At 41.5% G+C, this 21,465-nt stretch overlaps 1 protein-coding gene across 1 annotated transcript in view; it reads right to left on the minus strand.

The window, feature by feature from the left end:
* Positions 1-21,465, minus strand: part of MAP2K1 (mitogen-activated protein kinase kinase 1) — a 31,459-nt gene that overhangs the window by 4,518 nt on the left and 5,476 nt on the right. Inside the window, exons 2-7 of the mRNA XM_085070258.1 lie at positions 13,008-13,218; positions 11,259-11,405; positions 8,049-8,126; positions 7,543-7,594; positions 2,478-2,602; positions 100-307 (exon numbers count right to left, since the gene is read on the minus strand). Of these exons, the coding sequence (XP_084926384.1) occupies positions 100-307; positions 2,478-2,602; positions 7,543-7,594; positions 8,049-8,126; positions 11,259-11,405; positions 13,008-13,218 (821 nt within the window). The remainder of the gene's footprint in view (positions 1-99; positions 308-2,477; positions 2,603-7,542; positions 7,595-8,048; positions 8,127-11,258; positions 11,406-13,007; positions 13,219-21,465) is intronic.

A 21,465-nucleotide genomic window follows, 5' to 3' on the forward strand; every position in this document is an offset into this window, starting at 1 on the left:
AAAGTTTAAAGCCTCACTGTGCAGGCCAAGATCAGCTAAAAACCCCTCAAAGCTGACAGAGCAGGGTGCTGGGATGAAGTGAGCAGAGCTGGAACTCACAGCTCATCGGCCGGCCGGGCGCTCTTTGCCTGGGCGAGGTCTCTGTGACTGGAGAATCTCCTTCCACAGGGCAGCCAAACATCAGCTCCAGCTCCTTGGAGTCAGGAGGGGGAATGGGGTACCTGCCAATGGCCATTTCCACCAGGGACAGCCCCATGCTCCAGATGTCTGACTGCACTGAGTAGTGAGTGCCCTGCAGTCTCTCCGGCTGCAAAACAGAGGGGAGGGGAGGGGAGGCAGTTTTGTAACAAGAAATTAAAAAAAAAAATACATTCTGCAATAACCAGGATAAAGTAAAGGATGAAAACCCAACTTATTAGCACAGTGTGCTCAAATGAGTGACTTGTTGGTATTTTCCTGGAAATCTGTCCTCTGGATTTCCCAAAGTTCCCCAAACAATCCATCACTGCAAAGAACTGTAACACTTTTCAGAAATTATGCTCTTAAGTGCTGTTTTATTTCTTCAGCACAAATCTAATGGAAGTATTACACAAGGCTCTGCAGGCAAGATCAGACTCAACCAAAAATATACTTTGTATTGTATTTAGGAGATTCACACACTGGAAAGATATTTAGGTACAGAATTTTTTTGGTCAGTTTATCATGATCAGAATTGTATCTGGCTATTCCAGTCCCCCTGCTTCACAGACCCTCACTTCTGAGCAGTGTATCCACCTCCTGCTTCTGCCAAAACCAGCAGGTGAGTCCTGCACTAACTCCTTTTGCTTGGTTTTTGCACCTGCTTTGTCACTCTGTGTTCAGTGCTGAATATAGTTCCTGCAATTATTAGTACATTGATCTACTTCACGTTTAGATCCATTTTCCTGAGAGTTTTCAAAGAAAATGGTCACTTTTCTGTATTTTTTAAAACCAAGTTCATATTTTACTGAAATGGTGCGGATTCTTGCCTGATTACATGCACATATTGGAAAAATACTTATGTAATTTGAAACTTCCTCTCAGAGAATGTGAAAATGCAGTAAAGCCTCTTCCTTCTGTCATAAGGGGTGATAGTTCTGTTCAATTAGTTTTGTAGCATTTACTGAGGTTATATTTGAGTTTTCTCCAGTGTCCCACCTCAGTCAGCTCCAAAGCCATCTGGACAAACAACAAAACTGCTGGACAACAACAGAGATGCCCAAATCCCAAGATTTTCATAAAAACGTAAAGGAGGAAGTGGGTGGATGAGAAAAAGCAGGAAAGAGAGAGCACTTGTTATACAAATATAAATAAAATTTGTTCGAGTTAAAGATTGTACACATCTCCATATGGTAGAAAGGGATGTTTGGCATGTAATAATTCTGTAATTCTAATTCATGTGTGTATAGAAGTGTGCAAAGGGAGCTACTGCAAGAAAAGATCCTTCAGACACTACCAAAACAAAATCCCCCTTGTGGCTTGGTCTGTGATGCCAGAGAGCAAAGCCAAACCTCAGTCTGCAAAAACAATAAACTGAAGAGAGCTGGAGGCAGACAGCACTTGGCTCTCATCCCTTCTCCTGGAAAAGCCAGGGCAAGGCAGGAGCAGGGATGAGCTGGAGCTGTGCAGTTGGTTTTGCTCATTAGCAAAACCCCCAGATGTGTGTGAGCACTCCAACCTCAGCTTGATTTCCAGTGTGTCACCAAGATGAAATGACACCCAGACAATGCAGGTCTCATGCTGAACAGAGGCAGCATTAAAGCTTTTTTCCCTTTAAGTCTAAGCCCACACAGATTTAATCCTACAGCCAGAGCTGGGAACAACTGCACGAGTTAATTGTGTGCTGAACAAGGGTGTGAGAATAAAAGAGCTGCTATTGCCATGAGCTGGGGTTTGCACATCGTGCAGAGAGCTCATCTGGAGAGAAGCTCCAAGGTGTTCCTCATCCACAGGAGTACAGAACACCCTGGAAGGAGTCCCAGATGAATTCCCTGCCCACATCAGCCACTCCCAGCATTCCTCCTGCTGCTGCAGCCACAGTGGGATCTGGGAGCAGTGACAGCAGGCAGCACTCTGCCTACAGAGTGACCCCAGCAAAGGCTGGAGTGGGAAGAAATCCACACTTCCTAAGGAAAACAAACCATAAACACTGGGGTTTTTTGGGAGACACACGTGTACAACCCCAAATGTAAAACCTGATTGGATTCTGCAGTGTGGACACAGCCCCTTCTCTTCTGGAGTGTTATAAATATTCCAAGTTCTTGGCTTTTCCTGCAACAGTTCTTTCCCCCCCCCCAAAATCTGATATGACACCGGAATATTCCTGGAATGCAGGAAGAGCTGAACTATGAACAGCAGCAAGAGCAGCAACAGTTGGTTCTTGTTTGATCACCAGAACTGAGACAACTCAACCCCAACAAGCTCAGAGCTGTAAAATCTGTACTTAAATCTGTACTTACAGACATGTAGGAGCGTGTGCCAACAAAGGAGTTTGCCATAGAATCTATCAGCTGTCCGCTGACACCAAAGTCACAAAGCTTGATTTCACCTCTGGAGTTTACCAAAATGTTGGATGGTTTAACATCTGGAAAAAAAAAAAAAAGAATGGATGACTTAAGAGATAAAACAGGAAATCTGACAGTGAAAGGTGGGAATTCTCATGTGCTTCCCTTTGTTTCCCTTCTGTGACAATTCTATCCCTTCTCTGGTAACAATCAAGAGACGTGGTTCCCTCCCAGGCCCATTCCACAGACTCTCTTTCAACTACAGATGAACAAAAAGAAATATTTGAAATTACACATGCAAAAAAATTACACATGCATGTCAGCTTTCTGATTTCACCCTGTTTCCTAGCTTTTAAATACTAGGTTTGGGCATCCACATCCTCCTAGCAGATAAATGATCTCCTTTGAGATGAATAAGTGTACGACAGCATAACTCCTCTTGAATTGATGATCCTTTGCCTAGAAGTGATCAATAAGGAGGCCCTACATATTTAATTTACAAAGGTCAATGAATTACAGCAGCCACACTATCATTCCTTCATATCTACACAGGCATTAATCATCCTATGGCCAAACACTTCCTGGTTTGGGTTCTTGTTTGCTGGTTTTGGGTTTGTTTGGGGTTTTTTTTGGGGTGGTGGTCTTGGGTTTGTTTGTTGGTTTAGATTTGTTGGTTTGTTTTGTTTGTTTTTTTTTCCAAGCTCTGAAAAAATTATTTTCCTATTATTGAAAATGTGTATTTAAAATACTTTGAGGTTGTTTTTCCCGTTATAAAACCCACTTGTGATTTTTGAATTCATCACTTTTCCTAAGTGGAAATTTAATAAGGGTCACTGGTAGCTTAGCAACTAATAACAGCTCTTTGTGAATGCAAAGGTAGAGGGAACAAGTGTTTAGTGTTTCTTTTCCATCTGTAAGGAGGTTTTTTACTGTATCTCACTGCTTAGCTGGTCATTACCAACACATTATCAAAATAAGCAACCAACAGCCCACACTGGCACAGTAATGCTACAGAAAAAAAAAGAACTGCAAATTTGTTTTGTAGAAAGAGAATCATAATTTCATTTTCGAGCAGACCCAGTAGTCTATAGGCTGTCACATATTTTAATTTGCTTTTCGAATTTAAGCACAAATATAATACAAATAACACAAATATAATCCAGGAGCTGCCCTTTGGCTGGGATGGCCACAGGATGTCCCTGGGGAGAGAACACTGATGGCACCTCAGCACTGGAGAAAGGTCTCCTGCAGGAGGTTTATGCCTCACTGAACAAAACCCATGGAGTGGAAAATGAAACAAAACTGCATTTCAGCCGTTCTTCCCCCAGCTCCCGTTTGAGGAATAACAAAGTTTGGATAATTATCTACTTTTGGAAATTGCAGCTCCATTTTCTTGCCCCTTTCCAGGCACACTGTTCTGTGCAGGTTTGTGTATGGAAAATGCAGGCAGGTATTTGGGGTGTGCTGCCCTCAGTTCCCCATCCCTGGGAGAGGAATTGGCTCTCTTGGCACACAGCTGGAATTTGGGCAAGCTTAACCTCCTCAAGGCAAATCTGGGCTACTGAGATCTCACTGCAGGGAAACTGCACCATGGAAAGGAAGAATCCAGCCTGGGACTTGACCCACCAGTTTAAAACTCCAGCAGGAGCTAAAAAACAACCCAACCCAAAGAGGGTTTGGAGCAGGACAGCAGGGAGCAGAGATTAGAGATTCCCAGCTGCACAGGAATCTGCACCCAAAGCTCTGTGCAAAAGCAAGGTGGAAAAACAAGTGTTTGCAAAACACTGGAAGCACAGCAGAGCCTGAAGAAATCACAGATATGGCCTTCAGATTTGTGCTGCTCATCAATGCACAACTACAAATTCAACTCAGAACAAGGATGCAAATCCTCACACTAATCTCTAGAGTTCATTAATGCTTCATAATTAAATGGCAAAGAAAAAAATCATCATCATTCTGCTGTCAGTGCCCCAAACAGAATTCTCTTTATAAGCATCTCTAAGTTTTAGAATCCCCCATGTCTTCTGAAGGCTTTGCTTTTCCCTTCAGTGTTTTTTCACCTCTCAGACCAGCACAGCAACCACATCTCCTCCCTGGAGTATTTTCATTTTCCACACAAGGCACCCCATGTGATCAGTGTGATGTTTGGAAAGCTGCTGCCTTTCCGCCCCTCTAAATGTAGCACCTATTCTATTTTCACTCCAGAGCCTCTGAGCACTTCAGCAGTTTCTCTGGAAACCAGAGATTTGTATTGCCAAAGGAACAGGAATGCCAAGGCATCCTGCAAAATGTATGCTGGAACTTGCAAGGAACAGACAAAAGGAACACAAAGTATATTATGTAAGTATTGAAGTTTGAAAGAAAGTGGAAGATATTTTATATACCACCCCAGAGAGGCCAGGAAGAGAATTCTAGAGAAGTCTTTCACCAGGCCAGGGAGATGGATCTGTGACAATACAAAGGGAGCTGGTAGTACAGAGAAGGTTCCAGAATGCCTGATGGTATTACTAAAATACCTAGCACAGTCATGCTCCTTGCCCCTTCCTTTCCCGTGCCTGCCTTGTATCCCACAGTTTATTTTCCAGAGGTTTTGTGATTTCCATCATGTCTGTTCAGAGAGGACCAGAACACAGCTCCAGATGAGCAATCCAAGGACTGTATTTTCCTCTATAAAAGGACTGTGTTTTCCATCCCTGCTCTCATAAGCTCAGTAGCTCCTTTCCCAAGCTGTGTGGAATGCCAAGTGAACACTTTTCCTCAGAGTTAGTCCAGGGTACACCTGCGCATGGAAGAAGTTTAAGCTCAGCATCCCAAACTTGCTGACAGTGCCACACAGTCACAAAACACAGCAAGGGAATAAATTCCTTCCTGCAAATGAGTTCTCACAAGCCTTGCTGTCTTCAGATTTAAGAACAGATTTTATGCCCCTTTGTTGCTGTGTTCTCATGTTTTACAGGGATGTCTCTTCATTTTTAAGTCACCCACTCTCCCCACACCACCAATGCAATAAATCCTACTGAAAACAAGCCCACCAAGTGCACACATTTTCCCCCAGGGATGGATGAGTGAGAACAAACAGCCCATGTGAGATGTTGTTCACACCTTGTCAGTGCAGTGCTGGGGAAAGCAAAGCACAGACATCTCCAATTATTAGAGCAGTGTATAAAATAATGCTGACACAGTTACATGAAGAGAAAAGTGCTTTTACCAGCACTGTTTATTTCAGCTGGGATTCAAAGAAGAGGCAGTTTGGAAAAACTGCCAGAAGCAGCTTCACCTGAGCTCCAAGTTACATAAGGGAGAGTCCAAAAAATGCCCAAAGTCTGTGGCACAGACAGACCATGCATAGCATCAAGGACAGAAGCTGCAAGTTGGCACTGGCTGTCCAGAGATGGGAGAACTATTCTGACTGCTTTTCCTTTTAGCTGCCAGCACTGGCCATGATCAACTCCCAAAATGTCATTTGGGCTCCCTCTTTATCAGGCATCACAGATGTGATGTGATCACAGAGCAGCTTCTGCAAGAAGTGCACAAGGTCGTGAATTCCTGCTGCTGTCAGAGCACAGGCATGGAAACTGAGCTGAAAAAAATAAAAATCACAATGTGGACATGGAATTTTACACTGAAGGGCAATCCAGTGAAATTGGAAGCAATGTAGAACAGGAATTTTTGTTGTGGAAGAGGAATTCTTGCTGGTCCATGAATGTGAAGTGTAATCTCTGATGGAGCAAATACTGTGAGGTGAACTGCACTTAAGATCACCAGGGCTTCTTTTTGGATTTATCAGATTTACAGATTGTAAAACTGAAAATAAATAAATAAATTAAAACTGCTGCCTCAGCTGAGCAAGAACAACCTAAAAAAAATCCCCCAAGTAACCAACATAGTAACAACCCACTGCTGTGGTTGACTTGAGAACAACAAGATGCAGCAGTAACTCTTCCAGGATGCCCTAAAATAAGGTGATCTCTTTCCCTGGAGTCCTTATGCTCTGAGCAGAGTCAAATGACTTTGCAACTATCACCAGAAATGTTTAGGTTCTCCCTCCAACCTCCTTGCTCTGCAAGAGAGCTATATTTGTTTTTAAAAAAACCCCTCAAAACAGAAATGTGTGATAAACACAACTTCATGTGTAAGGTGATCCTACAACAGCTTGTGCAAGATGGGATTGCTAATTCCTCTTATTCCTTTTTGGTCTGGGCAGCAAATGTAAATTCAGACATGTATTAATCTCTGCTGCAGATATTTTATGATCTGAAGGTTTATTTCAGTGGTCCAAGCAGCTGCTCAGGGTTGCACACAGAGCTCCATCTCTGCCCCCAAAAGCCCCATAAGAACAGGGATTGCTCCAACTCCACCTTCACATCACACTCACTGCAGCAATCATGGATTTAGGGCTGTGCCAAGGGTCATTTTTCTTTAATGGAACATGCAACAGATTAATGGAAGAGCTGGATTTTAAAAAGGGCAACTAACTATAAGCAGAAAATAATCCAATATGTTTATTCTAAAGTAGCTGAAGGCTCAAGAGAAGCAACAGTCTCATTTTACACAGCTTCACTGTGGTTTTTTAATTGTTTTAAAATATAGAAAGGATGCAATTCTGCATGACAGCTCTCAATAAACAGCATGTGAATGTAAGACAGATGGAGAAATAGTGATTTTCTTTTAAAAGTTTTGATGGCAATGACTATTCAAGTGCAATTTAGGTCAGAGGTTTTAATTGCAATCAGTCTCAAACACAGACAAGTTCTGTGTGCACACATAAGGCAAGAACAGCAGGTTCAAACAGGGATTATAAACCCAGATAAACTGCAGTCAAACAGAAGTTGAAGACACCTGATAGCTCAGGTAAGAGATTTGGATTTAAAACAAAAAGTTTGCTTTACACTACCCTGGAAAAATCTCTTGAACCAAAGTCATACGGAACCATAAAGAACCAATCACAGAAAAAAAGAGGTATTTTAATGTGAATAAAAATTATACTCAAGGAAAGTTACAACACAAACTTTTATCTCACCTCTGTGCATTATTTTATGCTTTTCTCTCAGATATGTGAGTCCTTTTATTACCTAGAGATAAATGAAAAAGGAATTAATTTAGGAAGCAGAAGAGAGAGTTGAATGCTCTGTCTGTACAAGAATTCCAGCTGGATGCATCTTAACAGAAATCCCAAAATGTAATCACTGCCAATCAACACTGGGTTTTAATTTGGACCTCCAGCTCAGACTAGAAAAACAGAGTCTTCCTGGAAGTTCTGCATACAGAGCTTGTTGCAGAATGGAGGTGAAAAGGTAATATTGAAAAATAAGGAAATATGAATTCAATTTTTATCCAGAAGCATCACTGATCCAGCAGAATGTGTGACTGATCCAGTGCTCACAGGTATCATGGACAAAGATGCTTCAGAAAAGAAAGCAACACATTTCAAACTGTAGAAATACTCCCCTCTCCTCACCCCTGGATGTGCCCAGCCAGCCCCAGAGGTGCCAATTCCCAGCCCTGGAGTGTGGATGAACCACTCACCGCAATGCTAACTTTGCCCAGGATCTGCTCTGGAATTCTCCCAGCTTTTTTCAGCACTTGATCCAAGGAGCCTCCATCCTAATAAAAAATATTTGAATAGTCAAACTTGAATCCAATGGCTCTAAAACATTTTAAGCAGGGCTGTAAATCAAAGCCTAAATCTGTTTAAAAAAAAATAAAGTTGCCATTCATGTTTGCTTTGACATTGTTCTGGTGCAAATCTGAAACAAATAAATCAGCCCTCAGGAGGAATTATTTGGGTTTCTGTTTATTTTAAACAAACATTTGGCCACTAACAACATCCACTCAAATAAACACTGCACACAATGCTCTTCCCGAGGAGATTTCCATGGTTTGGATCTCCTTGAGGAAGCACTGTCCACAAACAGTGACAAGCAAGCAGGAAGGATTTCACAGGTTTCTCTGTCAGTCCAATGCATTTTTTCCTTCTCACAGCCAACCCATGAAAATCTTCCTCTTCCAAAGACAGAGATTTTATTGATCTTGATTATGGGGATGAAAATTCACCCTACTGGAAAAGACAGAGTTTTCTGCCTGAAAATCCCAGAATGATGGGGTTGGAAGGACCTTAAAGCTTATCCAGTGCCACCCCTGCCATGGCAGGGACACCTTCCACTATCCCAGGTTGCTCCAAGCCCTGTCCAGCCTGGCCTTGGACATTCCAGGGATCCAGGGGCAGCCACAGCTTCTCTGGGCACCCCAAGATCCCAAGAGAACCCAAATCCCAGTTCCTCTCCTCTCCCACAGCAGATCCTACAAAGGACAAGTTGCCTCTGCCAGCTCTGCAGGTCCAGGGTGACCTCCAAGGATGGAAGGTTGGTTTGGCAGGGAAAGAACCAAAATAGGGAGAAATGTTTTGAAGGTTCCCTGGTAAGCCATGGCCTTGTTTATTAGATTAAATAAACTGCCTGCAAGCACAAACACCCCCAGCAAAGGCAAATATATCCCACTGTTGCTAAGGGCTTTTCAAAAGGAAAACTGGGAAAAATGCTGTTTATTTTTAGCAACTGATTCAACAATGGAATTGTGCATAAGGTCTAGATTCTCTAGAGCAGAGAATATACAACCAAAGAAGAAATTGGAAATTAATTTTTCAAATTTAAAACCATATCCTGCTGTCTGGATCAGCACTGGATAACTCCCAGTATTTGACATAAAAATCCAACTGGAGTAATTAATTTCCTTCTGCCTTAACCTCCCCTTTGGAAGTTTTCATCACCATTTACACACTTAAAGCAAAAAAACTGGAACACGAAGTTTTATTACTTGACGACTAAAACCTACAACTCTGATGAAGAGAAGTATATAAATACATATTTGATCATGTATTTTTGTAAAAAACACACCCACATATTCCACACTTGATTAAAAATACACCACAAGAAAAAAACACATCTCTAGAAATGTCTTGTTAAAACCAGTCTGAATTTCTGGACAGCTGTCTCTGCTGAGACATTGGTATATTAACCATAGTTTTGTACAGAAAAAAGCACTTTTTCCCTTCCCTGAGGACCAGCTCTGATCCTAGACAAGGCTGAACACAATTCAGCTCCTCATGTTGGCTGCAGCCTTCAGTGTCTTGCAGGAGTTGCCTCCAACCCTTCTGCCTGTTAAATACCTGCTGCTGAGCAAAGTTAGGCATTGATCTTGAATTTAGGTACCTAAAAATATCAAACTCTCCAGTTCCATTCCTCTTCCACCTCCAACTTTTTGTTCGTAATCCTACTTAGGTTTTGTAACCCACTGCTAAAAATAAGATTTCTGAGTGGTAACAACTGAAAAAAAAAGAAGACAATGAAGATTTTTATCCAATCTTTTATTCAAAAGGAGACTGAAAACTTCCACCCAATGATCTGCATTAATCTTAATGGCTAAATTAAGACTATAATTTAAATAATCCACCTCTCCTTTGATTTCATAACTTATTGATCAGTTGTTCTATGTGTAAAGCATTGCATCCAGTCTGACTTGGACCAGACTGAGCACTGAGCCACCAGATTTCACCCTGCCTTCTCTTAAATTGAAAATGTTTGCTGTCAGACATAATACTCCCTGTCAGACATATTATTCCCTGCTTAGGAACCTACAAACTCTGATTGCTGCTGGTGATTTTCTCAGTGACAAATAAATTGAGACTCCTTAGGCCTTTTATTTCTTGGGTCACCATCTCTCCTCTGGAATATGGTAACACACATCCTTTAGCAAGATGTGCACATCTGTGACATTTCATATATTCCCAAACAATGCCCAGACAGTGCTTTTTAACACCTCCTTTCCCATTTTTCACTCCTCTCTTCGATTTTGAGAGCTTCACTTTGTAATTCCCAGCAGGAATTTGTATTTTGGGGGATGCACACCTTCCCTTCGGCTCTCACATGCCTGAAACTCGGATTGTGAGCTTTTGTTCCTAAGCAACCATCGATTTCTGCTAAAAATTCTGAGGGACCAGAGAAGCATTAAAACAATCACATGCACTTTCCAGAAAAAATGAAGCTCCTCTCCAAAGAAACAGTTCTTTTCAGGGAAAAAAAATAAAGGAGTCTTCAGCTGTATTGTGTTTTATATTGTTAAAAACCTCTACCAAGTGAGGCAATAAATTGGACTGTCCTTTAATTACAGAAAATTTACTTTTCATGCTTCGAGTCCATATGGCTGGAGAAAGGCAAACAGATGTCGAGAAGAATGTGTACTTTGTATTAAAATGAAACACTGTTAGAAATATTTTTTGGCGTTAAAAAAGTTGTGTAAGATCCCTCTGGGTTTGTTTCACTATTCCCCATGTTTGCATTTTCTGTAAAATTTGGAAAAGGGACAAAATAGGGATTCATAGGAATAAGAATAGAGTCTGCACAGCTGCAGTAGCAGAGTGATCTGGTCCATTCTGTAGAAAAAAACTAAGCTGAACCCCAATCACAAGTGTTTAAGTAGAAGGATTGGGCAAATATTTTGTAACAGATAAATAGATAAACAAAAGGATGAAGCAGAAGCAATTGGGAAGCTCCATTTGTACAGAGCAGACTGGAGAAGGGAATCAAACAGCTCAGATCTGCAGAGTAAATCCAACACACATCTCTCCTTTGTGTGGTGTCCTTTGCTGATGGCACAGAGGGTTTGCAGGAATATATTTAATATCTATTTCCATACATGATATTTATTGTCAGTGGATAATCTGTGCTCTCCCTCACTCACCATGTGCTCCATGCAGATGCTGATCTCCCCATCGCTGTAGAAAGCCCCATAAAAGCCCACGATGTAGGGCGAGTTGCACTCGTGCAGCACCTGCAGCTCCCGGATGATCTGATTCCGGATGGCTGGCTTGATCTCCAGGTGGATTAACTGCAAAAAAAAACACCCTTCAGGATTTGTTTGTGCCATTCTGACAGGGTTTTGACACCTGGCAGGCCCTGAGCCTGCTGTGATCTCTGATCTCTCTTCTGCTTTGAGCAGAAGGTTGCATTTCATGACCTCCAAGGCTCTTCCCAATCTGAATTATTCTACAGTTTAACTGTGAAATAATCCATCCTCGTTTTCATAGTGGTAATACAGTACAAACACCACAATACAGCACCCATGAAAAGGCAGCAATTCCATCCTCTTCTTACAAAATACTTCTCCAGCAGAAACTTTCTGTTCCAGCACATTTCCTTAGGGAAATGTGTGAAAGATGCATTGACTCAGAGGCAGCTGCTGAAATATATCTGTACAGGTGTTTGTAAAGCATTAGTGGAAGGAATGAGCTGAACATCCAATTAAAAATTCCCCAATATTTTTTCCCCACTAGATTGTTTATCCCATACAATACCACTGTACTTCTTATATGAAAGGAAAAATTGTAGCAAGAGAATCATGGAAATGAAATTTTGGTTATAAATGAAAGAAAAATTGCAATTCAGCAAACATTTCAGTTGTATCAAATATTAATGAATTGGGTGAAAATTTCCTGTTAAACCCACAGTAGGTGAAACAGCAAAAATCAATTAAATTGATTTAGCTCAAGAAAACCTCAGTGACTTGTGTATTTTGTAATTTTCACACCTCAGAATTGGGCATTTGCCTTTGCATCTCTCCAAACTGCTAGTATCCTGAGTATAGTTTATTTTCAGTCAGAAATGCACATTTTCCTTTAGTTTTGCTGAAGAGGACACTGTCCCCTTCTTAAAAAGAAATACCTGAAGTCTTCAACTTCTCAATGAAAAAAAAAGGAAGTTCCCAGTGTAGTAAAACAATGGGACCTGGGATGAGTGTTCTGTTCCCAGGGATATGGAGAGGAAGTGAAAGCTTCTCATGTAAACAAAATGAGAATTAAACCATCAAGCTATTTCAGTCCAAAAAAAAAAAAGTAAAAATCTCAGTTCTCTTGCAAACTAGGTCACAACTGCTCCAGGTTGTAAAGCATGAAAAATACTCTCACAGAAGGACAAATTCCCTCCTGCACAGAAATTTCCCCCCAGGATGGCACTACAGAACAGGAGATGTCACTGAACACTAATGCATTCCTTCATTCCCGTTGTTTTGAGTTCTCTTCTTCTCCAGTCTCATCCAGAGGCACTTTTCTAGTCTGTGCCTGTAAAGGAAGCTCTTAAGACAGGTGATACCTTCTCCATTCCTCTGAACTTATTGCCCAGAATACAGAATATTGCCACTTTTCCCTAATTTAGAACTTTTTAAAGCCTCCTGCTCCTCAGTAAGAGGGCAAAGGGAGAACAAATGCCTGTCCTTCCACTACTAACACAGGTGACACTGCTTCTGAAAAACTGGGAAGCTTATGCAGGATAAGGAAGTGCAACCTTTCCTACTTTTGGAAACACATCCCCTTCTCTGAAAGTTGACATTAAATAGTCATTTTGTGGTTTATTTCTGTAAATAAAGTCATTGTATTTCAGAGATGTCCTTAATAAATAAACAGCATCCCCCAATGGTTATTTTTCAGCTCCTCACCTTTCTTGCCATGATGAGGCCAGAGGGTTTGTGAGACACTTTGAACACCACACCACCATTCCCTGCTCCCAGCTCGCTGATCTTCTCAAAGTCATCATCCTTCAGCTCCCCAACTTTCTGTTTCTGGGTGAGGAATGCTTCCAGGCGCTTTCGCTGCTGCTCATCCAGCTCCAGCTCTTCCAGCTTCTTCTGAAGAGCTTCCAAATTTGTCCTGCAGGAGAAAGAAGCACAGGATTGAGCAGTGCTGGGAGAGGAACAGTGATGGAACAGAGGGCAGAAGTAAATCACTGCATTTTTGCACCTGCACAGGTTATTTAGAAGGACCCAACTTGCACAGTGACCCCTATGAGATGTGTTATTGCAACTCTGATTTAAGTAAACTGTGTTTTATTGCAGATAAAGCTGTGACAAACACATGATACCCAACTTCCCCATCTGTGAGGTTCTGCCCAAATCCAGGCATGTTGAGTTTCACCACCTCCAGGAGTGGCTTAATGACTCTGCATTTCTGGTCTGAGAGCTCCTGAATCACAGCACAGCACAGTACTCCACGCTATTTTTAGTTGTGTGTTTTCAAGGTTGTGTTGTAATTTCCTACAGAGTTTGCCTAAATGTTCCATTGACTGACTTTCACATAACTTTATAAGCAATAATTCATTCAGAAGCTTCTTATTTATCAGTCAAAAGTCACCAAGCACACCCAAACACACATTAAAAATGCAGTCACTGGAAAGGTATAAGTCTTTGGCCCAAAGGTTTTAAGTTTATTTTTAATTTTGTTTAAGGACACATCAGCTGGAAACCTCATTTTAACATCTTTAAGCAATACAAAACAGAAAAATAAAACTTTATACAGTAGTTAAGTTTGGAACTACAGACACAAGTTTAGTTTTCCAGGAACATTTGAATAGCTTACGTTCAGTTCCTATGGAAACTCTTCATTCCAATATAACAACTTAAAAGCTCCTTTAAAATTTCCTGCTTCCAACTGCAACAGCAACTTGCTGCAAGAGTAAATATTTAACAGCAAATACCTGTTTTGCTTTGCCAAATTAAATGCAATGTTCCCAGGGAATACAGTGTTGCTAGGATGAAGAACTTGAGGGAGAGAATCTATTTCTACAGAAGTATGAACAATGGAACTACTTTCCACTAACAAACAAATGAAATTTCCCCAATAATCAAAACTATTTCTATTCATCACTTCATAAAACGTTCACTTTGCAAATATGTTGTACAAAGGGAATCCTCCCAGCCAGTGAGGAGCTGGGATGAGGAGAGGATGAGAGGCTGATTCTCCAAGAAGCAATGACAAACAATCCTCACACTCAGCTGAAGGACAGAAGGATGGGATAAAAACCCCTCAGCTCTCTCATTCCAGCCTGCACTCCCAGGCAGGAAAACAATCTCAGCTGGACAGTGGGCAAGGATTTTTCTACTGTCTTATAAACAAAAACTCTCCTTTCTGCTTTCATCCCATTCTTTATACCTGTATAACACACACCAGTAATCCTGGAGTATCCCCAGGGAAAAATCCCCCTATGTAGATAAGCATGGCTTACAAGAACATCCAAGTTAATCTGTTCCACAGACTCTGTTTTAACGATGAATCATTAAAAAAGAAACACATTTTTTTTAAATTCAGAAATGCAAAACTGAATGATTAATCACTGGATTATTTTTTTCCCCCTCAAATGCACCCAGAGAAGCAAAGAAATCCCAGCCTGGAGTCAAAGTGAGGTGTGTCTTTTCTAGAACACAGCTGAACCAGCTCTCCTTACACCATGATCACAAGATAAAACTGAAGTCAAGCACCCCTTACTTTCCTACAATAAACTCCAGAGCAATGAATGCTGGACACAAACTCTGTGTTTTATCCTGGAAAATTACTGCTGTGAGAAGACAAAAATCATGTATTGATTATTATTTACAAGTTTTGAGAAGAAACTTGCTGTCATTTTAAGGATTACTGAATAAGGCAGGCCTGTCCATTTGGGGAAAAAAAAAACAAATTAGAGACACAGAACCAGGATGCAACAAGGCTTTCCTTGCTGTGCTTTGAAGAAAACAACTATTCAGTTTTTCTCTCAGGCTGAAGGGAGTTTTTGGCTTTGGAGACAACACAGAGATGCTTGAGCACATGACTTGGAGCAGACAGAATGCTGGTGTGATGGAACAAACAACTGTCATGCTGATGCTTTAGGAACAAAAAAAAATGCTAGGATAGCATTTATCACATCTATTTAGTCTAATGTTTGTCTGGATAAAGCTTTTTTTTTTAATAAGTTGCCTGTTTCAATGTAAATAAACTCAGCATTCACTTAAAACAGGCATTTCCTGGCTTGAAACTCTGAATTATTGCTGGGGTTCCTGCCTGAATACAAGTCTAGAGATTCCAAATGCTCTCACAGATGGGAAAGTATTGATCTCATGAATTTCAGCACATCAGGTTTCTCCACCAGGTGTGGCCACATCACCAGAATGTTATGGTAAAAGCTTCCTTACTTGCAGTGATGAGCAATGAAGTTCTCAGATTTTCAGGACCAATTCTCTAACTGTAAAGTGAATTAATCTGAAAGATATTAACCTAATAAATGCATCATCAAAATCACTATTCAGCATGTAACTAACAACATCTCCAGTTAGTTATATGATAAGAGTATAACTATAATTAGTTTTTGGTAACTGAAAGTCAGGCATCAGGAAAGAATTGATTTATTTCATTCTGCTCCTTTGCTTGAAGGACCAGACATATAAAAATTTAAAATGCAAATAGGTTTGTAATCAAAATTGGTGGTGGTAAACAAGTCTGAGTATTTCCAGGAGGCAGAACTTGAGCAGTTTTAACTTTTTAACTCCAACTCCTGCAAAAACACTCCCCTGACTGCTGACTGTAACTGTCACCTGGACCCTCCCCAGATAAAAGCATCACAGCAAGTGCAAAGCACAGAGAAACAGGTGGAAAAGCAAATCATTACACAGGAATTTTTACAAATTGAATTAAACCAGCACATAGAAAACACAGAAGAGGGAATACTTTAGGCAGTTCATCACCAGGCACCATAAAAATGTTAAGGAACTTTGGCAGCTAAAGCAGCAACATGCTCCTGTGCAACTGCCTGCCTCCAGAAGGAGCACTAGTAGTTACTTAATCTTATATAAAACTTTTATTCAGAGACAAAGATTCCTATTAAAATTCATCACCATTACCTGCTGCAGTCTTGGAGTTGTGTTTTTCACTGTCAAGGCACTATGCCTTTGCCAGGGATCCATCAAAGCAGGAAATCATCAAATCAGCTCAGGGCTCCACGCTGCCAAGCACTACTCTAAAGCAATAGGTTATCATTCAATTTATTGCCACCAGTTTGAAAGCCAAGCACACACTAAACTGCACCAGGGATGGGATCCAGCTTTCCCAGGGTGATCCTTGGGACGAAGCCACGGCGAGGTCAGTGATGCTTCCTCCATTTGTTAAAGAAACAGCGAAATCCCACAGAACACCATGAGGAAATACCTTCCCATTCAGCTGGCAGAAAGGATGAATATCCTGCACAGCCAGCAGACAACACCTCTGCACTCAGTGCAGTGTCTTCAGATACAATTATTGCAAGATCCCTTTCCTCCTGACTAAATGGAAGAGTAAAAAACAAACCACACTCAGGGCAAGTTTTTGGGAAAGCTGGTTGTTTCTATCTCTCTTCCACATGCAGCACGAGGTACCAGGTACCCTAGAGGAGGAATTATCTCCACCCACATTTGGTCAGGGAGAATCCTTCCAATTAACTCGTTACTTCTTCCTTCCTGTGCTCAACCAGGTGTTCTGACAGTGCAGCATCCCCCTGGCCACGTGGCACTTCTGTAACCTCCCAAGCTTGAAAAGGGTGCAGAGAGAGCTCAGAGCACACAAACACAGCCCACCTTCCCCAGATCAACAAGCCCTGATGGGCATGGAGAAACCTCACCTCTGTCCTGTTCTCTGCTTCCCAGACATGCACATGGCCTCATCCACACACAAGGTGAATCACAAATGCCATCACCAGGTCACTTCTGGCGAATGAAAACATCACACTGTTCCTTTAAGGGCTGGTTGGAGATTTTTTTTTCAGACTTTCTTTTTAGACCTTGTGGTTTATAACCACTAAACATGCACATCACACATGCCTGGGCACTGCAGGAACAGAGTAGAGAGTGAGGGGACAGTGAGCAAACCTGTATTTCCTACGTGCAGGTTGGGCAGGGAGGAGTAGAGACTGTGCAGAGTGAGAGCACTCAGCACACAAAGATGGACAGAAGAAAAGAGGAAACTTCTCAGTTCCTGGTTTTGGGGACAGCACAGAGGAAAGCACTCCTAGAAGAGATGCATTCACATTTTAGAACACACTTGCTATCTTAGAAGAAGTAACAGGAGGAGAAATGCTGCCTTTAGTCTGCTTGCACACAATGGCATAACAAAAACCAGAAAATAAATCCTTAATTAATACTAGTACTCCAAATCCCTGGGAGCTTTTTTTGTAATTCATGTTAGTGCAAAGTTAATCACACACTCAACCCTAAAGGCTACAATAAAGCTGTTACTCAACTCTAAAGTCTCCTTCAGAGAGAGAAGAAAAAAACGTGGCAGGGGAAAAAGAAAAAGTCTTGGAGCCTTTACCAGTAATTTGTCAAATATCTGTTCAAAGGCACTACTATCAGTGTTGCAAGCTGAACAATTAGCATGAGTGAAAGCATCAAGAAGTACTTTCACTTTCAGATCTCCTGTCGCATGAGGATACAAGCTTGGGGGTTGTTTTCCAGAACAGTGACATTAATGCTTTCCCCAAGCCCACACAACTGTCAATTTAGAGAAGAAAGTAGGCAGTTCACTACATCATTTCCATGAACAACCTCAATCAGGGAGCTGAAATTAAGTATTAGGAACATGAAGACATTCTGTGGTTTTCAGAAGACAGACTACTATGTTGCGTGACTCTGCCAAACCTGGGCAACAAGACAAATTCGTATTTTCCTTTAACAAAGAGCAGCTCACAGAATAACATGGAAGATAAATGTAATTCCAGAAGTCTCCCAGTTTACAGCACAGGTGTCTGGCTGGGCTAACTCCAGTGCAGCCTCATAAAACTTGCAGTCAGAACAGCAACTCAAAAAGATCCAGATTCCCTATAAATGCAAAGGAGCCTGTTTGGGAAAAACACACTGGTTTTCAACCTCTGCTTATTTTCAATCCTTGCAACGTGTTAGAGGATCTTAAAAAAATTACCCTTGCACTTAGGTGGGATTTCTAGGTGAATTTTAACATCTGAACATCACAGACTTTCTTAAAACTCATCCCCATCCTGTTCCACTCCCTGCCATGCAGGGACACCTTCCACTATCCCAGGTTGCTCCAAGCCCTGTCCAACCTGGCCTGGGACACTTCCAGGGATCCAGGGGCAGCCAAGCTTCTCTGGACACCTTTGCCAGGCCCTCACCACTCTCATAGCAAAGAAATTTTTCCTAATATCTAACACATCATTCACTGCCACATTGCAGTGCCATAGCAGGGCACAGAGTGAGCTTTAACATTGCCAGGAATAAAAAAAAAATTCCCAGGAAGAAGCAGACACCTGGTTAAAATCTATTTCTCAGTAAAAGGCATGCAAAATAAAACTATTAGAGAAGCATTGCACTGTCCAAAAGAGTGTCCTGCTACCCTAATTCAATGCAAATTCTCATTTTTCTAAGGCTGAAAGGCATGAGTTTTCGTATGTCTGTGCATGCACCACTGATTTTTCCTGACTACATAAGGGCAATCAACACTTCCTTGTGGACAGAAAAATGAACTTACTGATTGGGTATTTAAAGTACAACACAGAACTATAAATTCTGACCATCATCTGACACACATTTTTACCAAAGTCCTGCATTTTCCATTGTTTTACGTCTCTGAAGTACAAGTTAAATACAACAAAAACAAAGGCTAAATACATGCAATAGTTACAGTAACAGTATCTCCCCGACTCTCTCATGTGGAAGTGACACAGCCCTTGAGGGACACTACAATAATAAAAAAGATGAAGTTACAGGATCAGTTTACAAGGCCCATGAACAGACCAGGATTAGAATTGAGACTCCTCTGTGCAAGGGCTGAGCCTGGAGCACAGCAGGAAAAAACTCCATCCAGACCCACAGTTACCACACCAGGGACTGGGAGAGGAAAGTGCCAGAAATTGTCTGAAAACAGACAAAAACCCCTATAACTGGGATTCTGAGAAAGGCAGGGATGGAAGGTTTGCCTGTATTTCAAATTGATGGATTGCATAACACAGAACATTTGTCAGCACGACCATCTAGCAAAAGAAATTAATAACTTTTACTCAATATATGAATATTCTGTACCAATACATACAGTAATATTCACATGGAAGTGCACACAGATGTATATGCAAAGAGAACATTTTTTCCCCAAAAGAATGTATTCTGCAATCTGCTGACTCATCTTCCCACCACACTGAAAAAAGTTCTGGAAAAGCAGAGAACAATGCTGAGCTGTACAAAACCCTGCAAGAAAGACAGAAGAGCTGCCAGGAAGTTTCAAGGGTTTGTTTTAAAAACCCATAAGGTTTACAGAAGGTACTTGTTCATCCAAAGAATCCCACACTGTTGGAATATCTCCATCCTAGTGCTCAGGATGCAAAGTAAAACAATCTGCTTCCATCCTTACTGCTTCTGCATCCCCAGTCAGGGACACCAGTTGGTACTTGCTGCTGCTGGATGCAGGTGAAGATCCTGTCCTGAGCTTCAGCAGGGAGAAGCTCTGCTGGAATCCACTCTCCTCCTGCTCAGACAAGACTCAGGATGACAATCATCCTCAACAGATGTTTGCCAAGAGATGCTGAATGAGCTCACGGAATGAGACTTCCCCAGTTGTTCCCTTGCCGTGGGCAGGAAGCCTTGAACTTCTGTTCCAAAGTGTAACCACGATTTTGTCTGAGTAATTCTGAATGTGTATTAAAGGCAGGAATCGTCTGATTACTAATCTCTAGCAACACGAGTGTTTAGAAAGAGAAATCCACTGCTTCCTCAAAAACAACAAACAAACAGAAAAATTAAGAAGTCTTTGGAAGGAAGAACCTAAGATCCCTAAAAATTCAGTGTTGCCAGCTCACAATGCTTTCTCCAGGAGACATTCTCGTGTTTTGGCAGTGGAATTTGCACACTTTACACAGCCCAGTCAACCCCCAGGGCAATGGTGGGATAACAAATGCAGCTGTAAAAAAGGGTGATGCAGGCAAAAAGGGGGAGGAACTTTCTTACTGGAATATTTAGAACTTAATAATTGAAAGGGAACAAACTACCTAAAGGTAAGATGGAAAAGTTTATCATACAGAACGGAAAATTCCTTCCTCTGTTCACTTCAGAACGTTTCTCCTGTATACAATTAAATACATAATCAAAATCCACTCTAAAAACTGGCTGATGTATTTCCTGCCTCATGTAAATCCCCCACAATTTTCTTTTTGGGGTTTTTTTAAGCTAGAGATAAAGCAAAACCCCTTTTTCTGGGTTAACAACAGCAGCATTGTTGTAATATCAATAAACAATTCAGCTACATGCTGGGTTTACCTAGACCCTCTCAATCCCTTTTTTGGTTACTAGATACCACTGGTAGGTCTCACAGGTAATTTGTTCCTTTTAAGACAGAGCCCTGAGATGACTTAATTAAAAGATGTGCTCCTCAGGAATGGCTGTAATGACTGAATTGCACATCTCTGAGCAGTCCCTCTCGGGCTCCCTGCTCTGTCACTCCATCCTGCCAAGGCTGAGCTCCTGCCAGAGGAGGTGATGCTCTCATCCTGCCCCAAACCACTCATTCCCAAGTGAACCATTTACAAATTAACTACAAATCCTGCACATTTTCAATGGGATTATTTCCCTGGCTAAACTGACCCTGTGCTGGTGGACAGAGCTCTGAGAACTCCTCTGGTGGGTGAGTTGTCAGCCAGAGCAGCAGCACTGGGCACAGCTGGGAGAGAAGAGACATCTGCAGAAGGAGCAGGATCTTGCACAAGCTTTGTTGTGAAATCACACCTCTGTGACTGTCTGCAGACTCAGTCTAAAGCACAAGAAAAGCAGCTGGATCCATGAGTACAGCTGCACTTCCCTCACCACTTATCCTCCTCACATTTCCTCAGCAACATTTATTTTTACACGCAGTTATTTAATTCCCCTAAAACATTTCAGCTTTTTGAAAGAAACACACCTCATCCAAACTAAAGTGTTCCTCCATTGCCATCCTTATGCTTAAATCTGACTGTCAGAACATAACAAGACAGCATTAAATGTCTTAAAATCTTTCCTACAATCATAATTGTCAACAAAAAGCTGCCTACAGCCAGCAAGAGCTGCACAGGTCAATGTGCCCCTTGCATTCATTTCTGTCCTAGTGGTGTACACTTAGTCATAATATTTTTCAGCACAT

Source organism: Lichenostomus cassidix, chromosome 10 (genome assembly GCF_008360975.1).
Source record: "Lichenostomus cassidix isolate B80296 chromosome 10, HeHo_3.0, whole genome shotgun sequence".
NCBI classification, from domain to species: domain Eukaryota; kingdom Metazoa; phylum Chordata; class Aves; order Passeriformes; family Meliphagidae; genus Lichenostomus; species Lichenostomus cassidix.